At 41.3% G+C, this 22970-nt stretch overlaps 1 protein-coding gene across 1 annotated transcript in view; it reads left to right on the top strand.

Annotated features, from left to right (window-relative positions):
* Oxsr1 (oxidative stress responsive kinase 1) overlaps positions 1-22970 on the top strand; it is a gene marked incomplete at its 3' end in the record, with an annotated part of 116643 nt that overhangs the window by 43298 nt on the left and 50375 nt on the right. Inside the window, exon 4 of the mRNA XM_017801464.2 lies at positions 10109-10250. Within this exon, the coding sequence (XP_017656953.1) occupies positions 10109-10250 (142 nt within the window). The remainder of the gene's footprint in view (positions 1-10108; positions 10251-22970) is intronic.

Genomic DNA, 22970 nt, shown 5'->3' with positions numbered 1-22970 from the left:
ATGTGCTTTTTCATGTAACAGTAATATATACAAATTATTATTATTATTATTATTATTATTATTAGGGTCAGGTCCTCACATTGTAGCCCTGGTTGGCCTGGAATTTACCCTGTGGACATAGGTGGCCTCACATTCACAGAGATCTGCCTGCCTCTGTCTTCCTAGTGCTGGAATTAAAGGCAAGTGTCACCATGCCCAACTACAGATTATTTTTGCTTCGTTCAAATATAAATATTGGTGATTTTAAACAACTGGCATTTGGAATGTATAGAGTGATCATTTTTCTTAATAGTTATCTGAAGACCCATGCCATATGCTAAGTTAGTCCTTTTTTTGCTAAGACCTGGATTTGAATTTTGTGGCAAGATTGGTAGGATTTGGGAGTGATAGAACCACTGAGCCTTCCCATTTCCACCCCTATGTTGCTTGGTTTCTGTTTGCATATATATATTTTTTAAATTTTCTTTACTATTTTTATGTGCATGCGTGTATTGCTCGCATGTAGGTAAGTGCATCCGTGACATGCAATGCCCACGGACAGAAGAAGCTGTTGGATCCCCTGGAACTGGAGTTACAGACAGTTGTTAGCTGCCATGTAGGCACTGGGATACGAACCTGGGTCTTCTGCAAGAACAGCCAGTGTTTATAACCACTGAGCCATCTCTCCAGCCCTGTGTTTGCATGTATTTTTTTTTTTGTGAGGGAGTATGATTTTCTACTTTACAGTGTACAGTTACAGAAGAAAGATTCACATTTGTTGAGTTTGCATTTTTAATATTTGTACCTCATACTTCCTCAGAGGGGCTCTAAAGGAAAAAACAGGCTTTAGAATAGATTCTACCTTTCTATTTAGCATTTGAATATAATTGGGAAAAGTGTTTTAGCTCTGAACTTTTTTACTTGTTTAACTAAATGAGAATACCTTCTGCATTCCAGGGTGTTAATAAGAATTAAGTATGATCATATATGTGAAGCATCTAGCACTCTACTTACATGTAGGAGGGGCACAAGAAACTTTAGTCATTAGTAATAATATTCCCTTGCTGTTTGATGCTTTTCAGTGTAGCCAGAATCACCTTTTTGTTTCAATCCCATTAGTGACACAATGGAGAAACTGGATTGCTTTGTTAAAGGCCCTGTTCATATGATGGTTGGAAGCCTTGCTAACACCAACCACCTTTCAAGATGGTGGTCAAGCATGGTTCTTTCAGTATGGACAGATATGGGAGCATTAGGTAATACTGTATCTTTCCTTATTGATCACCTATAGCATAATTTTATTTGTGATTTATAAAAATGTGTAATAACAAAGTTTTTAATGTTTTGCACACACAAAAATCCTCCAATGAATGGGATTAAGTGTCTTCTTAATTCTCTTATCTGTACCTGTGCTAGCCCATCTTTTTTGCAATTTTTAGGCAGATTCACTGAGTATGTATCCTGATCACAGAAAGGGCAGGACATGTAAATGAATAAAATATCCTTTAAATGCAGGTCTTTGTTTCTTCTGCTGTTAGGTTTCCTGGGAAAGTATTTTTCCAACCTAGCACTAGGACAGTTTTTATATATATATGAGTCAGCATTCATCTTACAATCTACTCTTAAATATTAACAATTTTGCATCTTTTAAAAGAATAAAATCTTCCTTTTATTATTAAAAAATAAACATTTCAACCAAAGTAGCCATTAAACAATAGAAAGAGGTACATTAAGAAAACAGAAAGTAGGGGCCAGAGAGATGGCTGTTCTTGTAGATGACCTGGGTTTGAATCCTAACACCCACATGGCAGCTGACAGCCATCTGTAACTCCAGTTCCAGGAGCTCTGACACCCTCTTCTCTCCTATGTGGGCATTGCATGACACAGGTGCATTTACACACAGTTAACAGGCATAACATTCATACACATAAAATAAAAATAGAATAGAAGCCAGGTGTGGTGGTGCACGCCTTTAATCCCAGCACTCAGGAGGCAGAGGCAGGAGGAGCTCTGTGAGTTCAAGGCCAGCCTGGTCTACACAGTGAGTTCCAGGACAGCTGGGGCTACAGGGAGACCCTGTTTCAAAAAGTAGGCTCAGGGACCATTGTGGAAGAGGGGGCAGAAAGATTGTAAGAGCCAGAGGTGGTAGATGAATACAGGGAAACTGTTGTTTGAACACCACAGAGTAGTTGCACATATGCACACATAGCACTTATGACAGAATGCACAAGAGTTGTGCAGACCCAGCCTACACAGGCCTAACATGGATTAGGGAAGTGGGCAGGAAGCCTCAGCCCTAGCTGAGGATCTCTTGGCAACTGATGGTTGCTAGGAGAGGGAGTGTCAATTTTCCTTACTGGTATGACACCTGATAGGTTAATCAGAATCCAGGACATGGACCCACATCCAGGAGCACTTGGGAGGCACAGATTGGAATTGATAGGCCTTTTAAACAGACAAACAAATAAACAAACAAGAAAAGGACTGATAACAGTGGACAATATGAAATGGAGGAGGGTAGTGGGAAGGGAGTCTGAATGTGAAAAAATGGGAAAATTAAAAAAAAAAAAAGTAGAACCAAAGTCCAACCTAATATTTTCTATTTTAATTTTTGAGAAAGGGCCTCAGTGTGTATCCCCGGCTGGCCTAGAACTCATGCAGTTCATATGTAGACCATGCTGACCTGTAATTCACAAAGATCTGCCTGTCTCTGCCACTTGAGTGCTGGACTAATGGTGTGTATCACGTGTCCCACAACTGGAAGCAGATTTTTGGGGAAGTACTAGAGATTGAACCTAGGGCCTCCCTCATGCATGCTGGGCAAGTGTTCTGCCACTGAGTCACATTGCTAGTTCCTTAATTTTTTTTTTTTTTTTAAAGTAGGAGGCTTTATAGTGTGGCCAAGATGCCCTTCATCAAATAGTTACTGAATTGGCAGATATAACTGTTATTTTCTTGCTCTTAACGGGCCTTACAACTAATGAAGAAAAGCAATAATTAATTAGAAGTTTAGAGAGGATATTGCATTGGCTATTTTCTTCATTGCTGAGGCAAAGTACCTAACAGAAGCAACTCAAGGGAGGAAGGATTTACTTTCACTCAGGGTTTCAGTGTTTAGTCCATCGTGGTGGAGTTATGTGGCTGAACAGAGTAGTTTACACCATGGTGAGCCAGAAAGCAGAGAAAAGAGAGATACCAGTCCTCTTCTGGCTTCCTCCTTTTTCCATTTTGATTCCATTTGACCCCCTACCCCATGGGATGATGTCATCTAATTCAGAGTAGGTCTTCTTTCTTCAGGAAATCCTCTCAGGAAATACCCTCATAGGCACAGACAGTCAGGGATGTGCCTCAGCAGTCTTCTAAGTGATTCTTTAAAAAAAATTTTTTTTATTTGTTATTTTTATTTTATGTGTATGCGTGTATTGCCTGCACGTAGGTAAGTGCACCTGTGTCGTGCATTGTCTGCGGAGGTCAGAAGAGGCTGTCGGAGCCCTTGGGACTAGAGTTGTGGACAGTTGTTAGCTGCCATGTGGGTGCTGGAATTCGAACCCAGGTCTTCTACAAGAACAACCAGTGTTCTTAACCGCTGAGCCATCTCTCCAGCCCTTCTAGGTGATTGTTATTCCAGTCAAGTTGACACTTAAAATTGAGACCATCATAGACATGAAGAAACATCAAGTGCTATGGAATCAGGTTCCCAGAGAACCTCATCTCTGAGGGAGAACTGATGCACTGGGATAAACAGAGGCATCCCTCAGTAGGGGATGTCCAGCTGACACCCAAGAAATAAGTAATCTTCCAGGTGTAACAGGAATGGATATAGTGTCAAGGGAAGGCCAGAAGAAAGGTTTTGGGAGAGGAAACTTTGTAGGAAGGATATGGAACTAGGGTGTGTTGTTTGAAGAACTGATGGACTCTAGAGAAACAAGAAAGGACTATTGTATGGACTTACTGATAGCCCTTTGGAAATAAAAAGTATAAGTTGCCAGAGTTAACAGAAATATGAAGCTGGGTATAGTCATGCATGCTTACAATTTCAGCATTTAAGAGGTAGGAGAAACATGAATTCAAGGCCAGCCAGGGCTATGTAGCAAGTTACAGGCCAACCTGGGCTATATAGCAAGACCCAGTTTTAAAAAAAACAGAACCAGGACTGATGAGATGGCTCAGTGGGTAAAGGTGCCCGCCATCAAGCCTCCTGACCTGAGTTCAGTCCTTAGGACCCACATAGTAGAAGGAGAGTACTGACTCCATAAGTTGTCCTCTGACTTTGACACCCACACCATGGCATGTGCAAGTGCACACATACAAATATAATTAAAAATTTTTATTTTTGGATTAGTTGAGACAAGATCTCTGTAGCCCCAGTTGGCCTGGACTTGCTGTAGAGACCAGGCTAGCCTTGATCTCAGAGATCTGCCTGCCTCTGCCTCCCTAGTGCTGGGACTAAAGGTGTGTGTCACATGCCCAGCTGTAATTACAATTAAAAAAAAAAACCCTGCTGGGCTAGAGAGATAGCTCAGTAGTTAAGAGCATTTGCAGAGGATGGAATTTAGTTCCCAGTGCCCACATTGGCGAGCAGTGCCAGCAGAGGTCAGAAGGGGATGTCTTATTCCCCTGAAACTGGAGTTAGGGATGGTTGTTAGCCGTCTTAAGTGCTGAGCCATCTCTCCAGCCCCTGTTTTAATATTCTGTGCCATGGGTTATGAAGGCACATATGAGATCATTTTGGGGAACTTTTCACTTTGTTACAAAATTTGTACTGAATCTCATTTTTCAATATTTTATTTGCTTTTATTCTGAGAAATGCTTGGATTTTATTTATATATCTTTATTTTTTAAGTTTTAATTAAATTAAACAAATTAATTATTTTGAGACAGGGTTTCCCTTTGAAGTCCAGAACTCTATATAGTCCTGGATCTCACAGAGATTTGCCTCTGCTATGATTAAAGGTGTGCACCACTATGCCAGACTTAACTTTTCTATTTTAATTTCTTTCTGAGACAGGGTCTTATCTAGACCAGGCTGGACTCTTTCAGTTCAGGATGACCTTGAACGCCTAATCTTCTGGTCTCTACTTCCAAACTCTGAGATGCCACCTGGTTTGGCACCTGGTTTGTGCCAGGGATGGAACCTACTAGGCAAGCACTCTGCCAGCTGAGCTGCATCCCAGTCTGAAGTGCTTGAATTTTATATTTTACTTTATTGTTATTTTATTTTACACATGTAAGTGTATGACCTGCATGTATGAAAGTGCACCTGTGTTGTGCAGTACCCTCAGAGGTCACAGAGGGTGTCGGATTCCCTGGGACTGAAGTTAGGGACAGTTTTTAGCTGCCACGTGGGTGCTGGGAATTGAACCTGGGTCCTCTGCATGGGCAGCCATTGCTCTTAACTGCTGAGCGAGCTCTTCAGCTCCTGTTTGGATTTTAATGACGGCTTTTATTAAAGTATGGCAGGTGATTAAAATGTCTTTTAAAATGTAATTTCTGGGGCTGGAGCGATGGCTCAGCGGTTAAGAACATTGGTTGTTCTTGTGGAGGACCCGAATTTGAATCCCAGCACCCACAAGGCAGCTAACAACTGTCCGTAACTCCAGTCCCAGGGATCTGATAGCCTCTTCTGACCTCCGTGGGCATTGCATGACACGGGTGCACTTACCTACATGCAGGAAATACACGAATACACATAAAATAAAAATAATTAAAATGCAATTTCTTGGGGTAAAATTTCTGTAATAACAGGTTGTAGCGTCTAGGAGTCCACATTTTTTACTAGCTTGCATGTTAAAATTCAGAAACTGATTACTGATTATCCGTATAGACCATTTCTTCTAGATTGTGCTTGAGGATATGCTGCTATACACACTCTTACAACCCTTCCTGGTATTCCTACTGTTCTTAGTTGTTAATTGGGTCACCCAGTGATAATCTGTAGTCTCCTTTTGCTTAGCATGTTTTTTTTTTTTTTTTTTTTTAAATGAGAGGAAAGGGTTTATTTCATCTTACACTTAAATGTGTAAGGGAAGTCAGGACAGGAACTGAAACAGAGACCATGGAGGAATGCTACTTACTGATTGTTCCTTCTGGCTTGCTCGTCCAGGCCCGCCTGCCCAGGGATGGTACTGCCCAAAGTGGGCTGGGCCCTCCCACATCAATTAGCATTCAAGTAAAAGGCCCACAGACATGCCCACAGGCCAATCTGATGGAGGAAATTCCTCAATTAAGATTTCATCTTCCCCTGGGCATGGTGGTGCTTGCCTTTAGTCCCCTGCACTCAGGAGGCAGAGGCAAGTGGATCTTTGTGAGTTCAAGACCAGTCTGTTCTGCGTAGCGAGTATAGGTAAGTGCACCCATGGCGTGCGATGCCCGCGGAGGTCAGAGGAGGCTGTCGGATCCCCTGGGACTGGAGTTACGGACAGTTGTTAGCTGCCATGTAGGTGCTGGGATTTGAACCTGGGTCTTCTGCAAGAACAACCAGTGTTCTTAACCGCTGAGCCATCTCTCCAGCTCCCTGAAATAGTTTTTATGGCTTGCAGTTTTCAGAAGAATGAAACGTATCTTATTGCTATAATCACTTTGCTTTAGGGTTTAATGTGAGATTGATTCAACTCAGCAAATCCAAACTTCTACCTTAGGCTCTTATGGATTATAAATTTGTAAATTCCAGTACTGAGAAAGGGAAAAGACTCATAATAATATTGTATTAGTTTGATTTCAGTTGCTGTGATTAAAACACTGTTCACAACCAACTTGGGGAGGAAAGAGTTTATTTGAGTTACAGCACAGTTCATCCTCAAGGGAAGCCAAGTCAGGAACTCAGGGCAGGAACCTGGAGCACAGACCATGGAGGGTAACTGCTTACTGGCTTGCTCCCCTGGCTTGTGCTCAGCCTCCTTTCTCATACAGGACAGGACCACTGCCCACAGTGGGCTGGGCCCTCGCACCTCACTCAGCATTCAAGGAAACGTCCCACAGACATGGCTACAAGTCAATCCAAAGGGCACAGTTCCTTAGTTGAGATTCTCTTTACTCAGGTGTGTCAAGTTGACAACTGAAGCTGTCCAGCACAAATGTGCTAAGAACTAATGCGTGGAATTTACAACCTTTTTGGGTTATCTATCAGAGAGAATAAACTTCCCAACTCCTACTAGAAGGTAGACACTTCATGGACTGGCTTCCAGAGGGGAGGAAAGATAAGGGAATCTGACTCTCACCCATTTTTAGTGTTTTCAGCCACCACTTCTCTCTCCTCTCCCTTTTCGTTATATGGTACTTACATGTAGTTCTGAGACTTGTTGGAGTTCCAGGTAGGGATCACAGTTTTTCTGTTTTTGTTCGTTTGTTTATTTTTGGTCTTTTTGAGACAGGGTCTCCCTAGATCCCCAGCTGTCCTGGAACTCTATGTAGGCCAGGCTGGCCTTGAACTCACAGAGATCTGCCTGCCTCTGCCTCTTTGTTTGTTTGTTTATTTATTTATTTATTATTATTTTTTTGGTCTTTTTGAGACAGGGTCTCCCTGTAGCCCTAGCTGTCCTGGAACTCACTATGTAGACCATGCTGGCCTTGAACTCACAGAGATCCACCTGCCTCTGCTTCCCGAGTGCTGGGATTAAAGGTGTGGGCCACCACGCCTGGCATTTATTTTTATTATGACAGTTTCTCACTAGGTAGCTCTGACTGACCTGGAACTTGCTGTGTAGACCAGGCTGGTTTTGAACTCACAGAGATCCGCCTGTCTCTGCTTTCCCAAGTGCTGGGATCACTTTTTCTGCATCTCCTCTATGGGCAGCGAAGTTCACATTTCTCTGTTCTTCTTGCTTTCCCAGAACGTGATTGGCTCTGCCTCTAATCTATCTCTCGTTCTGTTTTCATTCTGGCTTTTATTTTTTTCAAAAAAAGAAAAAAATCATCCTTTCTTCTCCCTCCCTCCCTCCCTCTCTCCCTCTCTCCCTTTCTCCCTTCCTCCCTTCCTCCCTCCCTCCCTCTCTCCCTCCCTCCCTCCCTCCTTCCCTTCATCTCTCTCTTATTCTTTCTTTTTTAAAATCAAGCTTATGAAGTCATTCTTTTTGAGAGGGATGGTTTGAGACTAGGACTCATGAGTTGAAGCTGGCTTGTGTAGCTGAAGATGATCTTCAGCTCCAGGTCCTCCTGTCTCTACCTCCCAAGTTCTGAGATAATAGACATGGGCCACCATACCTAACTTAACTCATTAGATTTTAAGTGGGAGCTAAAATAAACTTATGTTCCATATTCTGTGGATTTTCTCTTTTTTTCTTTTTGGTTCTGGAAATTAAACTCAGGACACCCTACCATTGAGCTATACCTCTAGCCTCTTAGACTACTACTTTCCATGTGTTTAGAGTTATACCTTTTCTTTGCAAGTAGGAGAAGTGAAAGTATGCAGTAGAGGGGCTAGAGAGATGGCTTAGCAGTTAAGAGCACCAACTGTTCTTGCAGAGGCCTGGTTCCTAGCACTCAATGTAGTGGCTAACAACTGTCTGTAACTCCACAGGGGATCTTGCATCCTCTTCTGGTCTTTGTGGGAATTGCATGATACAGTGCACTTCCATACATGTAGGCAAAACACATATACATAAATAAAAAAGTTTAAAGTATGTAGTAACTTTTCAATGAGATTGTTTTTCAACTAAAACATTTTTTAGATTGTGTGTATGTATGTATGTATGTATGTGTGTGTGATGTGATGTGTGCGACGTGATGTGTGTGTGTGTGTGTGTGTGTGTGTGTGTGATGTGTGTATCCTTATTGTGTTTGTGTGATGGCCAGTGGAGTCAGTTCTCTCTTTCTACCTGTACATGGATCCTGTTTGTGGCTCAGGTCACCAGGCTTGCTTAGCAAAGTGCCTTTTACTCACAGAGCCATCTTGCCTGCTCATAAACTGGTTTTGATTTTAGTCTTGTCGTTTAGGTATCACATCAAGAAATGGGTACAGAATCTTTGCATTATATAGTCTGTTATATTTGGGACTCCTTGGTCCTGTTTCTAATATTGGAGATGAGATGATTTTTATTTTGTGAACTTTGTTGTTGTTTTTTTTTTTTCTTTTTTCATTTTTGTTGTTGTTGTTTGTTCGTTTGAAACAGGGCCTCCCTGTAGTCCTAGCTGGCCTAGAACCTGCTATGCAGGCCAGGCTGGCCTCCATCTCACAGAGATCTGCCTACCTTTGCCTCCTGACTGCTGGGATTAAAGGTGTGTACCATCACTCCTGGTCCTGATTCTGTGATCTATGTAGACCAGTATAGTACCAGAAATCTTGAGCCTCTTCCAAACTTTTTTTGAGTATAATTGCCAATTTTGATTGTCAGCATTTTGTGGTTTTAATTACTGTGTAGGAGTCTTTTCCTCCTGCTTCTCTGGTTTTTTAAGTAGGAGCATCATTTTCTACATCTTGGGAAGAATCAGATTGATAAGGCATCGGGGTGTTACTCAGGGAGAACTGCAGCTGTTATTTTCTCCACATTTTTCTTTCCTGAACTTTTTTATTTTTGTAATTATTATGTTACAAATTTTAGCCCTTAAGTTAGCTTATATACAAATGTGAATTTTATTCTTCATATGTTTCTTCCATGAGTTGACCTGCATTTCAGTTGTATTTTTATGTACTTACTCATAAAATGTTGCATAGTCTAATCTGGTGTTGGAAGCTGTTTTAGTTTGTGATATATTAGTTATTGAGTGGTGTGGTTTACCCAGGGATTTTTCAGAAGTGATTAAAAATTCTTCACTAATCCTTCCAAATTCCCAGTAGAGCTTTAAAGGAGATGCTGGTGCAATATACCACTTGGGTATTAATTACCAGACTGCTTTCTGTTTTTTTTGGTCTTTTTGAGACAGGGTCTCCCTGTAGCCCCAGCCTGCCTCTGCCTCTGAGTGCTGGGACTAAAGGTGTGCGCCACCATGCCTGGCTACTTTCTGTTTTATGTTGGAATTGAGAATAAATTATTACCTTTAAGCCTCTGTGATTCCTCATTTTTGTTACATTTTCCATTCTTAAATAACTTATTTTATGTAAAAGTTTCTAATGTGTTTTAATTCCAAACTGAACAAATCTGAACTACAATGGAATGAGTTAATTTTTTTATTGAGTTGTTTCTCCTGTTTTCAGGTTCTGTTCTGGATATTATTAAACATATTGTGGCAAAGGGGGAACATAAAAGTGGAGTCCTAGATGAACCTACCATTGCTACAATACTCCGAGAAGTCTTAGAGGGATTGGAATACCTGCATAAAAATGGGCAGATTCATAGGTATGTAAATTCAGCACTTTTCTCCTTTGCACAAGTGTAATGGTTTTTCCACTATATGTCTCAATGAGGACAAGTCCATTCCTTTATGAATTAATTGTATTTCTGAGCCCTCTTGTCTTTGTGTTACTAGTTTCAGTTTGTATTACTAGTTATAGTTTGAATCATCCAACTAAATATTAAGAAAGTGATAAGTGTTTTAGTGAAAATGGAAAATACACAAAAATGGAACAAGTTAATTTCTACCAGCAAGGCAATCACTAGTAGCATTTGCAGTATTGCTTTCCATTTTCTTTTATGTGCTCTCAAGTATTTAAGATAGTGCTGTTTATATAATTTCGCCTCTCATTTTGGGGGTGCTGAGGATTGATCCCAGGCTCTTATGCATGCTAGACACATTTTCTTCTACACAGCTATATATTCCTAGACAATTAAAAAAAAAACAAAACTTTTTTTTTTGAGACAAGCTCTCCTTGTAGCCACAGCTGGCATGGATCTCACTATATAGACCAGGGTAGCCTCTTGCAGAGATCTGCCTGCCTCTGCCTCTTGAGGCTGGGATTAAAGGCATGAGCCACCATGCCTGGTTTCTTTTGAAACTTTTTAAGAGTCTTGCTAAATTTCCCAGGCTGGTCTTTAATTCCTAATCCTTCTGCTTTATTCTTGTAAATTCTGGGATTGTAGATATATACTGTTGTACCCAGACTGTCTGCTACTCTTGTTTTACTGGATATTAGTTCTTTATAAAATTACAGGTTATTGAAAGTTCTTTATAAAATTACACACACACACACGCACACACACACACACACACACACACACTTTTTAAAATGTGTATAAGTGTTTTGCCTGCATATCTGTATGTGCACCATTTGTGTGTGTGCCTGGTACGTAAGGAGGCCAGAAGAGGGTATTGGATCCCCTTGAACTGGAGTTACAGACAGCTGTGAGTTGCCATGTGGGTTTTGAGAACCAAATGTGGGTCTTCTGCAAGCGCAACTGCAAAGTGTTCTTAACTGTTCTGCAAGAACACTTTGCAGTGTTCTTAACTGCCGAGCCATCTCTCCAGACCCTTTAAAATAATATATTTAAATTAATGCTTTAAAATTTTTCTTTTAAAATAGATAGCACTATCTGGGTCTAGTGTTGCTAAGTATAGAGTGATAGATAATTGATGCATGGGTTTGTGAGCACTTTCCCATGCCTGTTATGTGGGCTGTTCTCTGGTGACAGTGGAGTTCTCATACAGCCCAGGTTACTATTGCCTGTGTAAATAGAGGGCTTTTTCCTTAACCCAGCTGTTGCCTTTAGGCAGGGAATTGGGACACATAAGTCATGTATTATCTTTTGCTGCTGTATAGAGAGCAGCTCTCTTTTGTAGAGTGGAGGAATAAGAGGGAATAAGAGGTGCCAAGTATATCTTCTGATGTGAGTGGCTTAGGTGATATGATATACCTGCTGGACTGGATGTAGGATGAGGTACCAAGATCCCCCAATTGGCCTTCATTGACTATTCTTGTCTGGAATAGTGAGCTCTCAAAAGTACAAGTGTGAAATCCAGGTGAGATTGCACCTTTATTGCAATCTGCCTGCCTTCCTTCCTTCCTTCCTTCCTTCCTTCCTTCCTTCCTTCCTTCCTTCCTTCCTCTTTTTTTCTTCCTTTCTTTTTTTAAATTTTTATTAATTTTTTTATTTTATGTGTATGAGTGTTATGCCTGCATGTAGGTAACTGCACCCGTGTCGTGCAATGCCCATGGAGGATAGAAGATGCTGTCGGATCTCCTGGGAATGGAGTTATAGACAGCTGTAAGCTGCCATGTTGATGCTGGGATTCGAACCTGGGTCTTCTGCAAAAACAACCTGTGTTCTTAACCTCTGAGCCATCTCTCCAGCCCCCCTCCCTTCCTCTTTCTATCTTTCAGAGTTCTTTTGTGGTTGTCTTTTAAATTGCATTTGGAATTTTAGTTGTATTGATACAGGGGAGAAATAGGGTTGTGTCCTGTGGTGTGTGGGTCATTGCCCCGCCCCAACCCGGTTCTTAGTCACATTCATAGAAGGGTTTAAGAATGGACTCAAACAGAAGCTTTAGGACAATTTTATTAAATTTTAAGGAAAAATCCTCCTCAGGGCAGGCAAGCCATAAATCTCAGCAGCTGCTTTGAGGAGGAGAATGGAGGGGAGAAGTTAAAAAGCCATGAAGCCATGCTGATTTAGAGCCAGCATAGAGGTCAGATACACCAGCAGCTGATGGCCTGGAACCAAGCAGAGAACCGACTTACAGGAGCTATGGGGTAATTTGGTTGTGGCAAGAAGTGCAGGAGCAGAAGGATAGGGAGGCAGAGGAGCAGGCTTGGGTGCAGCTGAAAGAGCAAGACATGCTACAATTGTAGGAGGCAATGAAAAACTTCATTACCTGGGAGAACCTAGAGGCCCAGAATAACAGTGCCTGCCCGGGGACTCTGTATATGGGGGCAGGAGGATCAGCCTGATTTAGAGCAGTTGCTGAATTGGTGCTTCCTAGGATGGCTCAGCCTTTTCCAAAGCAGCAGCGGCACCCTACCCCTTCCTGTGTACTCTGCCTTCTGTACTCTCCACTTGGTCAAAAACTCCCAAACATAGTTCCTCCTTCTACCAACACATAGAACCTCAGGTCAGCATTAGACTCTAGGAAGTTCCATCTCACAGAGGATCAGATTGGCCTGTCATCTCCTTTGGCAGCGAGGCTATCTTCTGAGTCTCACGGAGTACTTTAAGCCACACGTGCACTGCTTTTTAAAAAATACTTTATTAGTTTTATTTTATGTGTATGCGTGTATTGCCTGCATGTAGGTGAGTGCACCTGTGTTGTGCAATGCCCGTGGAGGACAGAAGAGGCTGTTGGATCCCCTGGAAATGGTTTTACGGACAGTTGTTAGCTGCCATGCGGGTGCTGGGATTCCAACCCAGGTCTTCTGCAAGAATTGTCAGTCAGTGTTCTTAACCACTGCACTATCTCTCCACCAGTCTCTCCAAATGTGCACTACTTTTATAAATAAAATTTTATTGGAACAACAACAGAATGAAGTCAAGGGGAAAACATGTTTTATTTTAAAAGGTACTACCAAATTCCTTTTCAGAAAAGTGCAGATGTAGGCTTCTATCAATGAGAATAGCATGCGTATTTATTGGACCCTTCCTAACCTTACCTATTAAAAAAATTCAATTTACTAATTTTTATAAATGAGTGGTTTTAATGTTGATATCTTGGATTATTTGATAATCTAATAAGTGCAATTGAACATCAATTTATATGTAATTAGTATCTAAAATATTTGCTGTTGGTTTTTATTTTTGCCTGGTTTTCTGTTGGGATTTCACCATTTCTCTTATTCTGAGCTTTGTATATATTTAAAGTGACTTTTAAAAATTTTTTTGAGACAGGGTCTCCCTGTAGTGGGGGCTGTCCTGGAACTCACTGTGTAGACCAGGCTGGCCTTGAACTCACAGAGATTCCCCCTGCTTCTGGATCAAAGGGCGTGCGCCACCATGCCCACTAAAGTGACTTTTTATCAGTTTTCTTTTTGTTTATTTTTTTTATTTTTTTATTTTTTTTAATACAAGTGTTAGAAATAAACTCTGAGGTCCAAGGACCTCCACTCCCAAATACCACACAAAGAACACTTGAACAAAACCAAAGTAACACCCCAAGGTAGATTTTACTTTTGCAAACTGTTTTGTGTGGTCAGTCAGATCCAGCAAGCACACAGGACCCAGAAACTTGATAAGTTTTTATCCCTAATGCAAGAAAACTGTCTTTTCTCCATTGGCTGGGGTCCAATCTCTGTCTTTTTCCAGCTGGCTTGTTTAAAAGAGCCCTGACAAAGGAAGGGGGAAGAGTTCCACTGCCCAGGGACCATGGGGACTGCATCAGGGCCCTTTCTTAAAAGTCTCCAGGGTGTGGTGGAATTAAAAGATTAGAATTTCTTGTTATAAACCAAGTTTTACAAGGTTTGAAAGAAAAAACTTAATTTTTTTAATACTTTACTTTTAATTATCTTTATTTTTTATGTATGACTGTTAACTTGCATGTATATAAGTGTACCACATACATGCAGTGTCCACAGAGACCAGAAGGGGGTGTCAGATCCTCTGGAACTGGAAGGTTCTGACACCATTCAGTGGAACCATTATGGATGGTTGTTAGCTGCCTTGTGAGTACTGGGAATCAAACCCAGGCCCTCTGGAAGAACAACTAACCACTGAGTTATCTGTCTAGCCCCCAAGACTTTTTTAAAAAAAATGTCTTATTGTGGTGTACTGTTTGAATCTTGGGTAACTTATAGAAAAAAGGGGGCAAGAGGGAGTCTGGTTGCTAGGCGTGGTGGCGCATGCCTTTAATCCCAGCACTCAGGAGGTAGAGGCAGGTGGATCTCTGTGAGTTCAAGGCCAGCCTGGTCTACATAGTGAGTTCCAGGACAGCTGGGGCTATAGGGAGACCCTGTCTCAAACCCCCCCCCCCCAAAAAAAAATTCTGGACAACAGAATGGGGCTGATGGATCATGGGGCCAGGTCAGTGGATTGGAGATGCACATATCATTGAATTAAAGAGTGGTTAAATAGTTTCTTAGAATGTTGTGGTTGGAGTGGGGTGGCTGGATTAGTAATTTTGCAGTTGAGCAGTTTAAGTAATAACATAAACACAGGAAGCGAATGACAAAGGTAGAGTGGAAGAGGGGGTCCTTAAATGTGGCCTTAGAGGCAGGAAATTGCATAATTGTGTGGTTGTTGACATTTCTTAGCATGAAGGCAAGATGATTTGGAAAGCTAATGAATTACTGAGAAACTGAATGATGGCCTTAACAAAGAGGGAGATCCAGGGGCTGATGGGACAGATTTATTTTTCCTTAAATGGAGTGTTTTAATATATTTGTTGGCATAGAAGGAGTAGAAGGAGGATTAGAACTTTATTATAATAGTACATTGAATAGTTTAAAAAGTTACAGTTCTGGAGGAATATGTGTGCTTATCTGAGTAAATGCATTTAAATATAAATGCCATATGTTTCTTGATTAGAATCAAACAAATGTCTAAATCATCTTGAATTCAGGTATCAGAGAAGAAAGTTAGAAACAATTACAAAAAAGGTGCATTATTTTGTTAGGTCCATTTTAGATTAATTAAGATCCTTTGGGAAAATCATTTCAGTTTTTTATTTTAAAATTTACTCTTTTGCAATTCCATACACACCATATAATATATTCTGGTAATGTTCCTTCTCCATTAACCTGTCTATCCTTCTTCACCTCCTACTGAACTCCTTCCTTTTTTGAGTGATTGCTTTTAATTAAGAGTTGCTTGCATGAACGTGGTTAGGGATTATTTACTTGATGAAGGGCAGTTTACCAGTGGCTACATCACTTAGAAATATCACTCCCTCATATCCCAGAAATCGTAACTGCCTATAGCTCTCCAAAGAAGAGTGAGGCCTTATGAACCCTCCCTGATTTATCATGGAACTTAAATTTGTTTTTAGTTTTTTGTGCATGAGTGTTTTTCCTGCATGTAAGTGAACCATTTGCATTCAGTGCCTACAGAGTCCAGAAGAGGGCATCAGATTCCCTGGAACTGGAGTTATAGACTATTGTTAGCGGCCATGTGGTCTTGGAAACTGAACCTGTGTCCTCTGTAAGAGCAGTCAGTGCTCTTAGCTGCTGAGCTGTCTATCCAGCCCTCACCATGGAATGTTTGTTGATGGGCCCAGTTTTGTGCAGTTGTGCAGATAATTATGTTTCACAGCACTCCTTGTCATCTTTCAGCTCATATCCTTTCTACTTCCTCTTTTGTGATCTTCCCTCTGCTTTGTAGGGGTGATACAGATAACCAGTTTAGGGCTGAGGACTCACAGTCATTCATTCCTAGTACTTTGATGTTTCTGCATTAACCATAGTCCACTGCAAAAAGAAGCTTCTGACCAAGGCTCAGAAGAGGAGTATAAAAATAAATCTTTAAAAGGCAGTTTGACACCATATTTATTTAGCCAAGCAGCAGTAGTGGGCCCCTTCTAAGGTCCTCACAGCCAAGGACTTTTGACCAGGTTTACAGTACCAAACATGTATTCTTCCTGTGGATTGGGCCTGAAATCCAGTCAGAAAGTGGTTATCTCCATGACAGTCATGTCACTGTTGCATCAGTGGGCACCTCTGGTGTTGTGGCTTACTGGGTTCACAGCTGGGTAAGACTGTTGATGATTTCTCTTCCCTAGAAGCCTTCATAGCACCTTCTGGCATTGTGAAAGCTAGCCATCAAAGTGTAGCTTCCAGCTCAGTTCCATTGTTATTTCTCAATGCCCTGCAAGTGTATGGTATCTTCAGCAGTGAAGTTTTTTTTTTTTCTTAGTTTTTCATTCTCATTTAAAAAATTATGTATATGTATGTATGTCTCTGTGTGAGTTTGTGCAAGTGATGCAGGTCCCATCAGAGGCTAGAGAATATAACTGGAGTTATAGGCAGTTGGGGGCCTCCCATTGTGGTTGCTGAGAATTGAACTTGGATCCTCTGGAAGGGCAACTAGTGTTCTTCACCACTGAGGCATCTCTCCAGCCCCAGCAAAAGAGTTTTTAAAAAATATGTTTTTTAAGATATATTTTATTATTTTTATTTTATGTGTATGAGTGTATTGCCTGCATGTATGCAAGTGTACCCATGTTGTGCAGTGCCTGTGGAGGTCAGAAGAGGGTGTTAGATTCCTTGGAACTGGAGTTATGAATGGTTGTTAGCCACCATGTGGGTGCTGGGAATCGAACCCTGGTCTTCTGCAAGAGCAGTTAGTGCTCTTAACTGCTGAGCCATCTGTCCAGCCCATAAAAATGTGTTTGTTTTTTTTTTTTAATTTATGTATATGTCTGAGTGCCTGCATGTATGTATGTGCACCATGTGTGTACCTGGTGCCCTAGAGGCCAGAAGTGGATGTCAGAGTCCCTGGAACTGGAGTTATAGTTGTAAACCACCTGATGTGGGATCTGGGAGGGGGGTAGTCCTCTGCAAGAGCAGCAAGCACTCTTAACTGCTGAGTCATACCGCCAGCCCCAGCAATAGAGTTTTATCATCTAGTTCTGATGAGCAACCAAGAGCAGTGACAGTGTGACAACCTATATTGTTTCGGAGGCTTCTGGGCCTTTTTATATGTGATTTTTGTTGGCCTTTTATTGGTAATCTACATTTGTGTTTTCGTCCTTATAATCTACTTTGCCTTCATTTTAATCATTGGATTCTTTTTTTTTAAATCTTTGTTGAGACAGGGTCTCCCTGTAGCCCCAGCTGGCCTGGGACTTAACTATGAATCAGGCTGGCCTCGAACTCACAGAGATCCACCTGCCTCTGCCTCCTGAGTGCTGGGATTAAAGGTGTGTGCCACCACGCCTGGCTAATCATTGGATTCTTAAGTGTAGCATTTCTAGATCATACAGTACTATCAAAAGGAAGATCATATGTCACCAGGAAGCTTTTCTAGATTGAGAGCAGAATTGGAATGATGATGGAAGGAGTCATTGGTTTTGGGCTTGAGTACCTAAACAGAGGACCTCAGGGAGAATGTAAGTTAAGAGGAGGCTAGGAAAGAGAGCCATATACTTGCATGGAACCTGAGGAGCACCTTGGGAAGTATCCTGGAGTATAAGGCCACAGCAGCCTCTGGCCTGAACAACCAGCCAGCTGCCTCACCTATCTCTAGCCCTATTCAGAAGTAACTACAAAGTCCAAATGACTTGATTCCTCTCCCCTACCCCCTGCTCTCTATATTGTAAGATTAATTTACTTTCATGTACATGAGTGTTTTACCTGCATGCACGTTAAATGCACCCATGTCATGCAGTGCCAGTTGAGGCCAGAAGAGGGCATCAGGTCCCCTGCAGCTAGAGTTAGGGACAGTTGTTAGCTGCCACGTGGGTGCTGGGAACTGAACCCTGGTCCTCTGCAAGAGCAGCCACTGCCCTTAACCATTGAGCTATTTCTCTAGGATGCTCTCTGTTTTAAAAAAGATTTATTTTAATGTGTATGATTATTTGTCTACACGTGGTATGTACACTGCCTCTCCTCCCCACTCTCCCTTTTCCTTCTAGTATGTAGTCACTGGTTAGTGTTTATTTTAAAGTCTGGTGAATGGATGGAGATCATATTCAAATACTAAGAGCCACTAGGGGTTCTTCTGTGCTTTACCTGTGGTTATTTAGAGTGTATCCTTTCAGATTTCTGACTGTTTTCTAGTTTGCTTTGTTTTTTAGCTTTGTCCAGGCCCTTTTAGGTCTTCATTGTACTGTGCACAGCTTTTAGGTTGGCAGGAGTGTAGCACCAGTAATGGCTTTTGTCTCTGATAAGCATATGTATGTGTCTTTAGGCAGGAATGGCTTTGTCTCCATTTGGATTGCTTCCACAAATGGTAGGTAGAGTCAGTGTTGATCCTTTCCTGCTGCCCAGCCTTCAAAAAGTACTTTCTATTGACAATGGAGTCAAATGAGCCTGCTTGCCCCTCTAGCCAGAAAAGCTGCTGGTCATCATGGTGTTGACACAAAAAATAGAACTCCCACCCTAGAGGGATTAAGAGATAGTTTCTTGTGGAGCCAAATATGTGTGACCATTGTCTGGGAACACAGATTAAGGTTACTCCAAATTCTATGTTCCAATGAGGCAGCAATATCATGAAGTTTTTATAGAAATAGGACAAAGGAGATCAACCTGGTACTGACCTGGAGACTTCATCCCTACTGACTAGCTTTCATAGTGCTGGAAGAGAAAAGTAAATCATCACTCTTATCCAGCTGTGAACCCTGTAAGCTGCAATACAGTAAGCATTTACTGGTGCAGTAGTGTCATGAATATCATGGGAGCAGTCAGCCACCCTCTGCTTGGATTTAAAGCTGACATGGTGTAGGCCCTCAGGAAGAGTCTACCATTATTATTCTGCTAAATGGTCATAGTATTAAACTAATGATGTAACGTTATACCCATAGATGAGTACATTTCTCAACACTCGTTAGAGAAATTTCTTTTTGCCGTAGATGATGGTTAACACAGAGACCCACACCTAGTCAGGGTGCAGAGATAGGGGACTGCAAAATGCTCAGCCCTAAATGGGACACCTGTATTGCCTTCTCTTCTCCCAGGACTCAGGAATCACTGCAGGAGAGGGGTTGGGAAGATTCTAAGAACCAGAGGCAGTAGATGACTACAATAAAATAGTGGGTTTTTAAAAAAGTATTTTACTTATTTTTATGTGTATGAATGTTTTGCCTCGTGTATGTAAGTGTACCACGTTCATGCAATGTCCATGGACCAGAAGAGGGAGTCAAATCCCTTGGAACTGGAGTTACAGACAATTGTTAGTTGCCATGTGGGTGTTGGGAATCAAACCTGGGTCCTCTGCAAGTACAGTAAGTGCTCTTAACCTCTGAGCCATCTCACCAGCCCCGGAACAATGTTTGCTTGACACAACAGGGTATATTCACATATTAATTCAAAATGGTTGTGACAGCATGCTCAAGTTCTACAGAAACTCAGACCAGGCAAAACCCTAGCATGGAGACTGGAGGTGGGAAAAATGTCCCACTCCTAGCTGATGAGATATTAGTAATTGATAGCTGCTGGGAGAGACAGTCTTCTTTAAGAGTGTGGCCCCTGGTAGATTGATCGTGCTTTAGTGGATGGCCATTCACAGACTGGACTGGATAGATTTAAAAAATAAATAAAAAAGAAAAAAAGAGGACACAAAGTTGGGTTGGGTGGGAAGGGAAGGGTAGGAAGGGTGGACCTGGAAGGAATTGGGGGAAGGAGGAGAATATGATCAAAGTACACTGATGAAATTCTCAGAGCTAATAAAAAGATTTAAAAAATGATAAATTAAGGCACTTCACATGTATTGATGGAAACATCAGATAAGTGGGTTATGTGTCAAACAGGGAAGTGCTGTAATAGATGCTATCTGGTGATGCTTGTAACTTTGGGTTGGTGGAAGCTAGTAGTCTGCAAAGTAATGTTACAAAAGACATAGAGGTGGGAAAGGAATGACTAATAAGGGAGCTCAAGATAGCCCAAGATACATTTTAATTAAGCTCTAGGCCTGCAACATTCCACCTGGTCCACAATCTTTGAAGTTCATACAAGTTAATCAGCCTTGTAGAGAAGGTTCAGTAAAAGGTGGAACTGCTTTCTTGAAACTTTCTGTCAACTGAGCTGGGGCTGGTCCTAGACTAGCACACGAAGTTCCACTGTTCTTATATCATGCCGTTTCCTAACCATAAGTTCTTCTAAGTTTAATTTTAAGAGTACTGAGTTGTCAGTTTATCTAATTTGTCTAGTAATGGAGTTTGTGTGTGTGGTGAGGGGGGATTTACCACATTCCTCACTGAGCTGTAGCTGGAAAACCTGCTTTTGCATGTATATTTTCTTGTCATGAGAGTCCCTTAAAATTAACTTTTTTTCCCCTTTCCCATTCTGGAGATCAAACTCAGGGCCTGCGTGTACAGCAAGTACTGTACCATTGAGGTATAGTCCCAGCTTTATATTCTATATTTTTGAACTAATAATTAATAAACTTTATGTATTGTTACTTGCATAGCTAGCTCCCCTGGTGATTCTGATGTGAGCCAAGGCTGAAAACTGCTAAGTATCTTGGGATTTAACAGTAGCCAACTCTAAAATATACTGATTTTTAAATCAGGTTTAGGAGAAAGTTGTATTGGGTGGATATTTTTATTAGGTTTTGCTACTTCTCACATATTTAAGGTTCTGTCATTAGGTGCAAGTAGATTTGTGTTAGTCTGATGGATTTCCTTCCATTTCTGTTTAGTTTTCCCCTGACCTTCTAGACTTTAGAGATTTTAATTAGGGTGAACATATTGCTAAGTTAGTCTTTTCTCTCAATGTACCTCAACATTTTTCCCATGAAAGAAGTTTGCTTTAGCAAAAATGTTGAATTTTTTTTCAAATATAACTCATTTTTTTTTGTTGATTTTTTGTGTGTGTGTGTGTGTGTGTGTGTGTGTGTGTGTGTGTGTCTGAAAAAGAGTTTTAATCTTATTCATCTATATACCCACTTCCCAAATGGCACCCTCCCATAGACCACCCCCCTGGCACTGGAGCCCATATACTCTGTCATCCCTGTTACTGCCCACTGTGTTGTTGGCATCCCCAGCCATTCCCCAGTGCTGGTCCATCCGCTGAATCTAGTCAGCCTATCTAGAGATCCTTGTTTTAGGAAGATCAGCTGTTCCTCACCTAGCAGCAATCAGTTGCCAATATTCCTTTAGATGAGATTGGGGTCTGCTGTTCATTTTCTCAGTTCTATGCTGGGTTACTGTCTGGGAGTCTCTTGGGCCACCCTGGCCAACAACTCAAAGGAAGGTATCTCCTGTCTGGCATTGTTTCTTGTTGTGTAGCCTTTAGCTATACATAGGGACTCTTAAAAAATTATATTGACCCCTTTAATCTTTGGTTATACTTTCCTTTTGGGTGTTTAAGAACCTACAGTTGGCCCAGATAAACCAATTTATTTTTACTATTAAGGCCATTTGAGGATCTGTTCCTTGGGTCAAATGGGCTTGGGAAGGAGCCTCGGCTCCTTTCTTTTATGAGTTCTGTCTATGTGAAGTTAAGTCAAAGGCCCTGTTAAGTCAAAGGCCCTGCTCGACCTGTAGCTGGCTTCGTTTGGAAGCTTGGAGGAAATGTTTCCTCTGTGTTTACCCTCTTCTTTATAGACTGGACACTGGTTCAGGTCCATCTGGTGGGGTCTTCATGGCCTCCTTGATCAAGAGGACAGGTGACTCACCACAGTTACAGGACATTTTGAGAGATACTCATAGTCCCCTGGAACTTAGTCAACCTACGAGGGCAAGGAGCAAAAACTGTACTTTATGTTCATCTGACCAAATTAGTATAGGCCTCAAAGTATGGCTGTTAAACATCCAAGAAGGTTAGTTCCGCCAGTCTGCTACAAATGTTGACTATTATAAAGCTGCCTAAATGTATTGTATTTCTATATTTGGTTTTAATTCTTTGCTTCTCAACACTTTTTTCAAGTTTTCCATAAGTTGTGCATATTAATTAGTAATAGAAATGTTGCTGTGCAAAAACTTGTGTTCCATATTTAGAACATCAAGCATATCTATGTTATTATTCCTAGTTTTAGGAGTGTATAACTTTGGGGTAACAATGACATGTGAGAAATGACAGTAAGCAGTAAAAAAACGGAACTCACTGTTCTTGTGATATGAGTAAGTTGAGGATTTCATGTAGGAGCTGCTGTTGTAAGAGAGTGAAAAAAGTTCTTTAACTGAGTACTGTATTGGTATCCAGATATTTGGTGGCAGATCTTTTCCTTGAATGATCCCTTGTCCTATTGCATGTGAGGGCCATCTGGTGTTTTTTAGTGTTCAGTGAGCCATGACATTCCTTTGCTTTTACTCCTAGAGGTGGGATTGCAGTTTTAGTTTCAAAAAGGAAACATTATCTAGTGATGTGCTTCTTCTAGCATGCTGGACCCTGTGGGGGACATGCTCATCCAAACCACCATAGTCACCAAAAACAAGTACAGTCTGAGAAACTTTCACAGCATAGAAGAGTCTAAGAAGACATGTCAGCTAAATAGAATATGCTCTCTTGAATGGGATCCTGGAATAGATAGAAAAGGGACATTAGGTGAAGACCAAGAAAATCTGAATAAACTGGACTACTTGAAGAGCGGTAGCCCAGTCCT

Source organism: Nannospalax galili, unplaced genomic scaffold (genome assembly GCF_000622305.1).
Source record: "Nannospalax galili isolate Female #2095 unplaced genomic scaffold, S.galili_v1.0 scaffold1263, whole genome shotgun sequence".
Taxonomy (NCBI): Eukaryota; Metazoa; Chordata; class Mammalia; order Rodentia; family Spalacidae; genus Nannospalax; species Nannospalax galili.
This window is presented reverse-complemented; position numbering and strand designations above follow the sequence as displayed.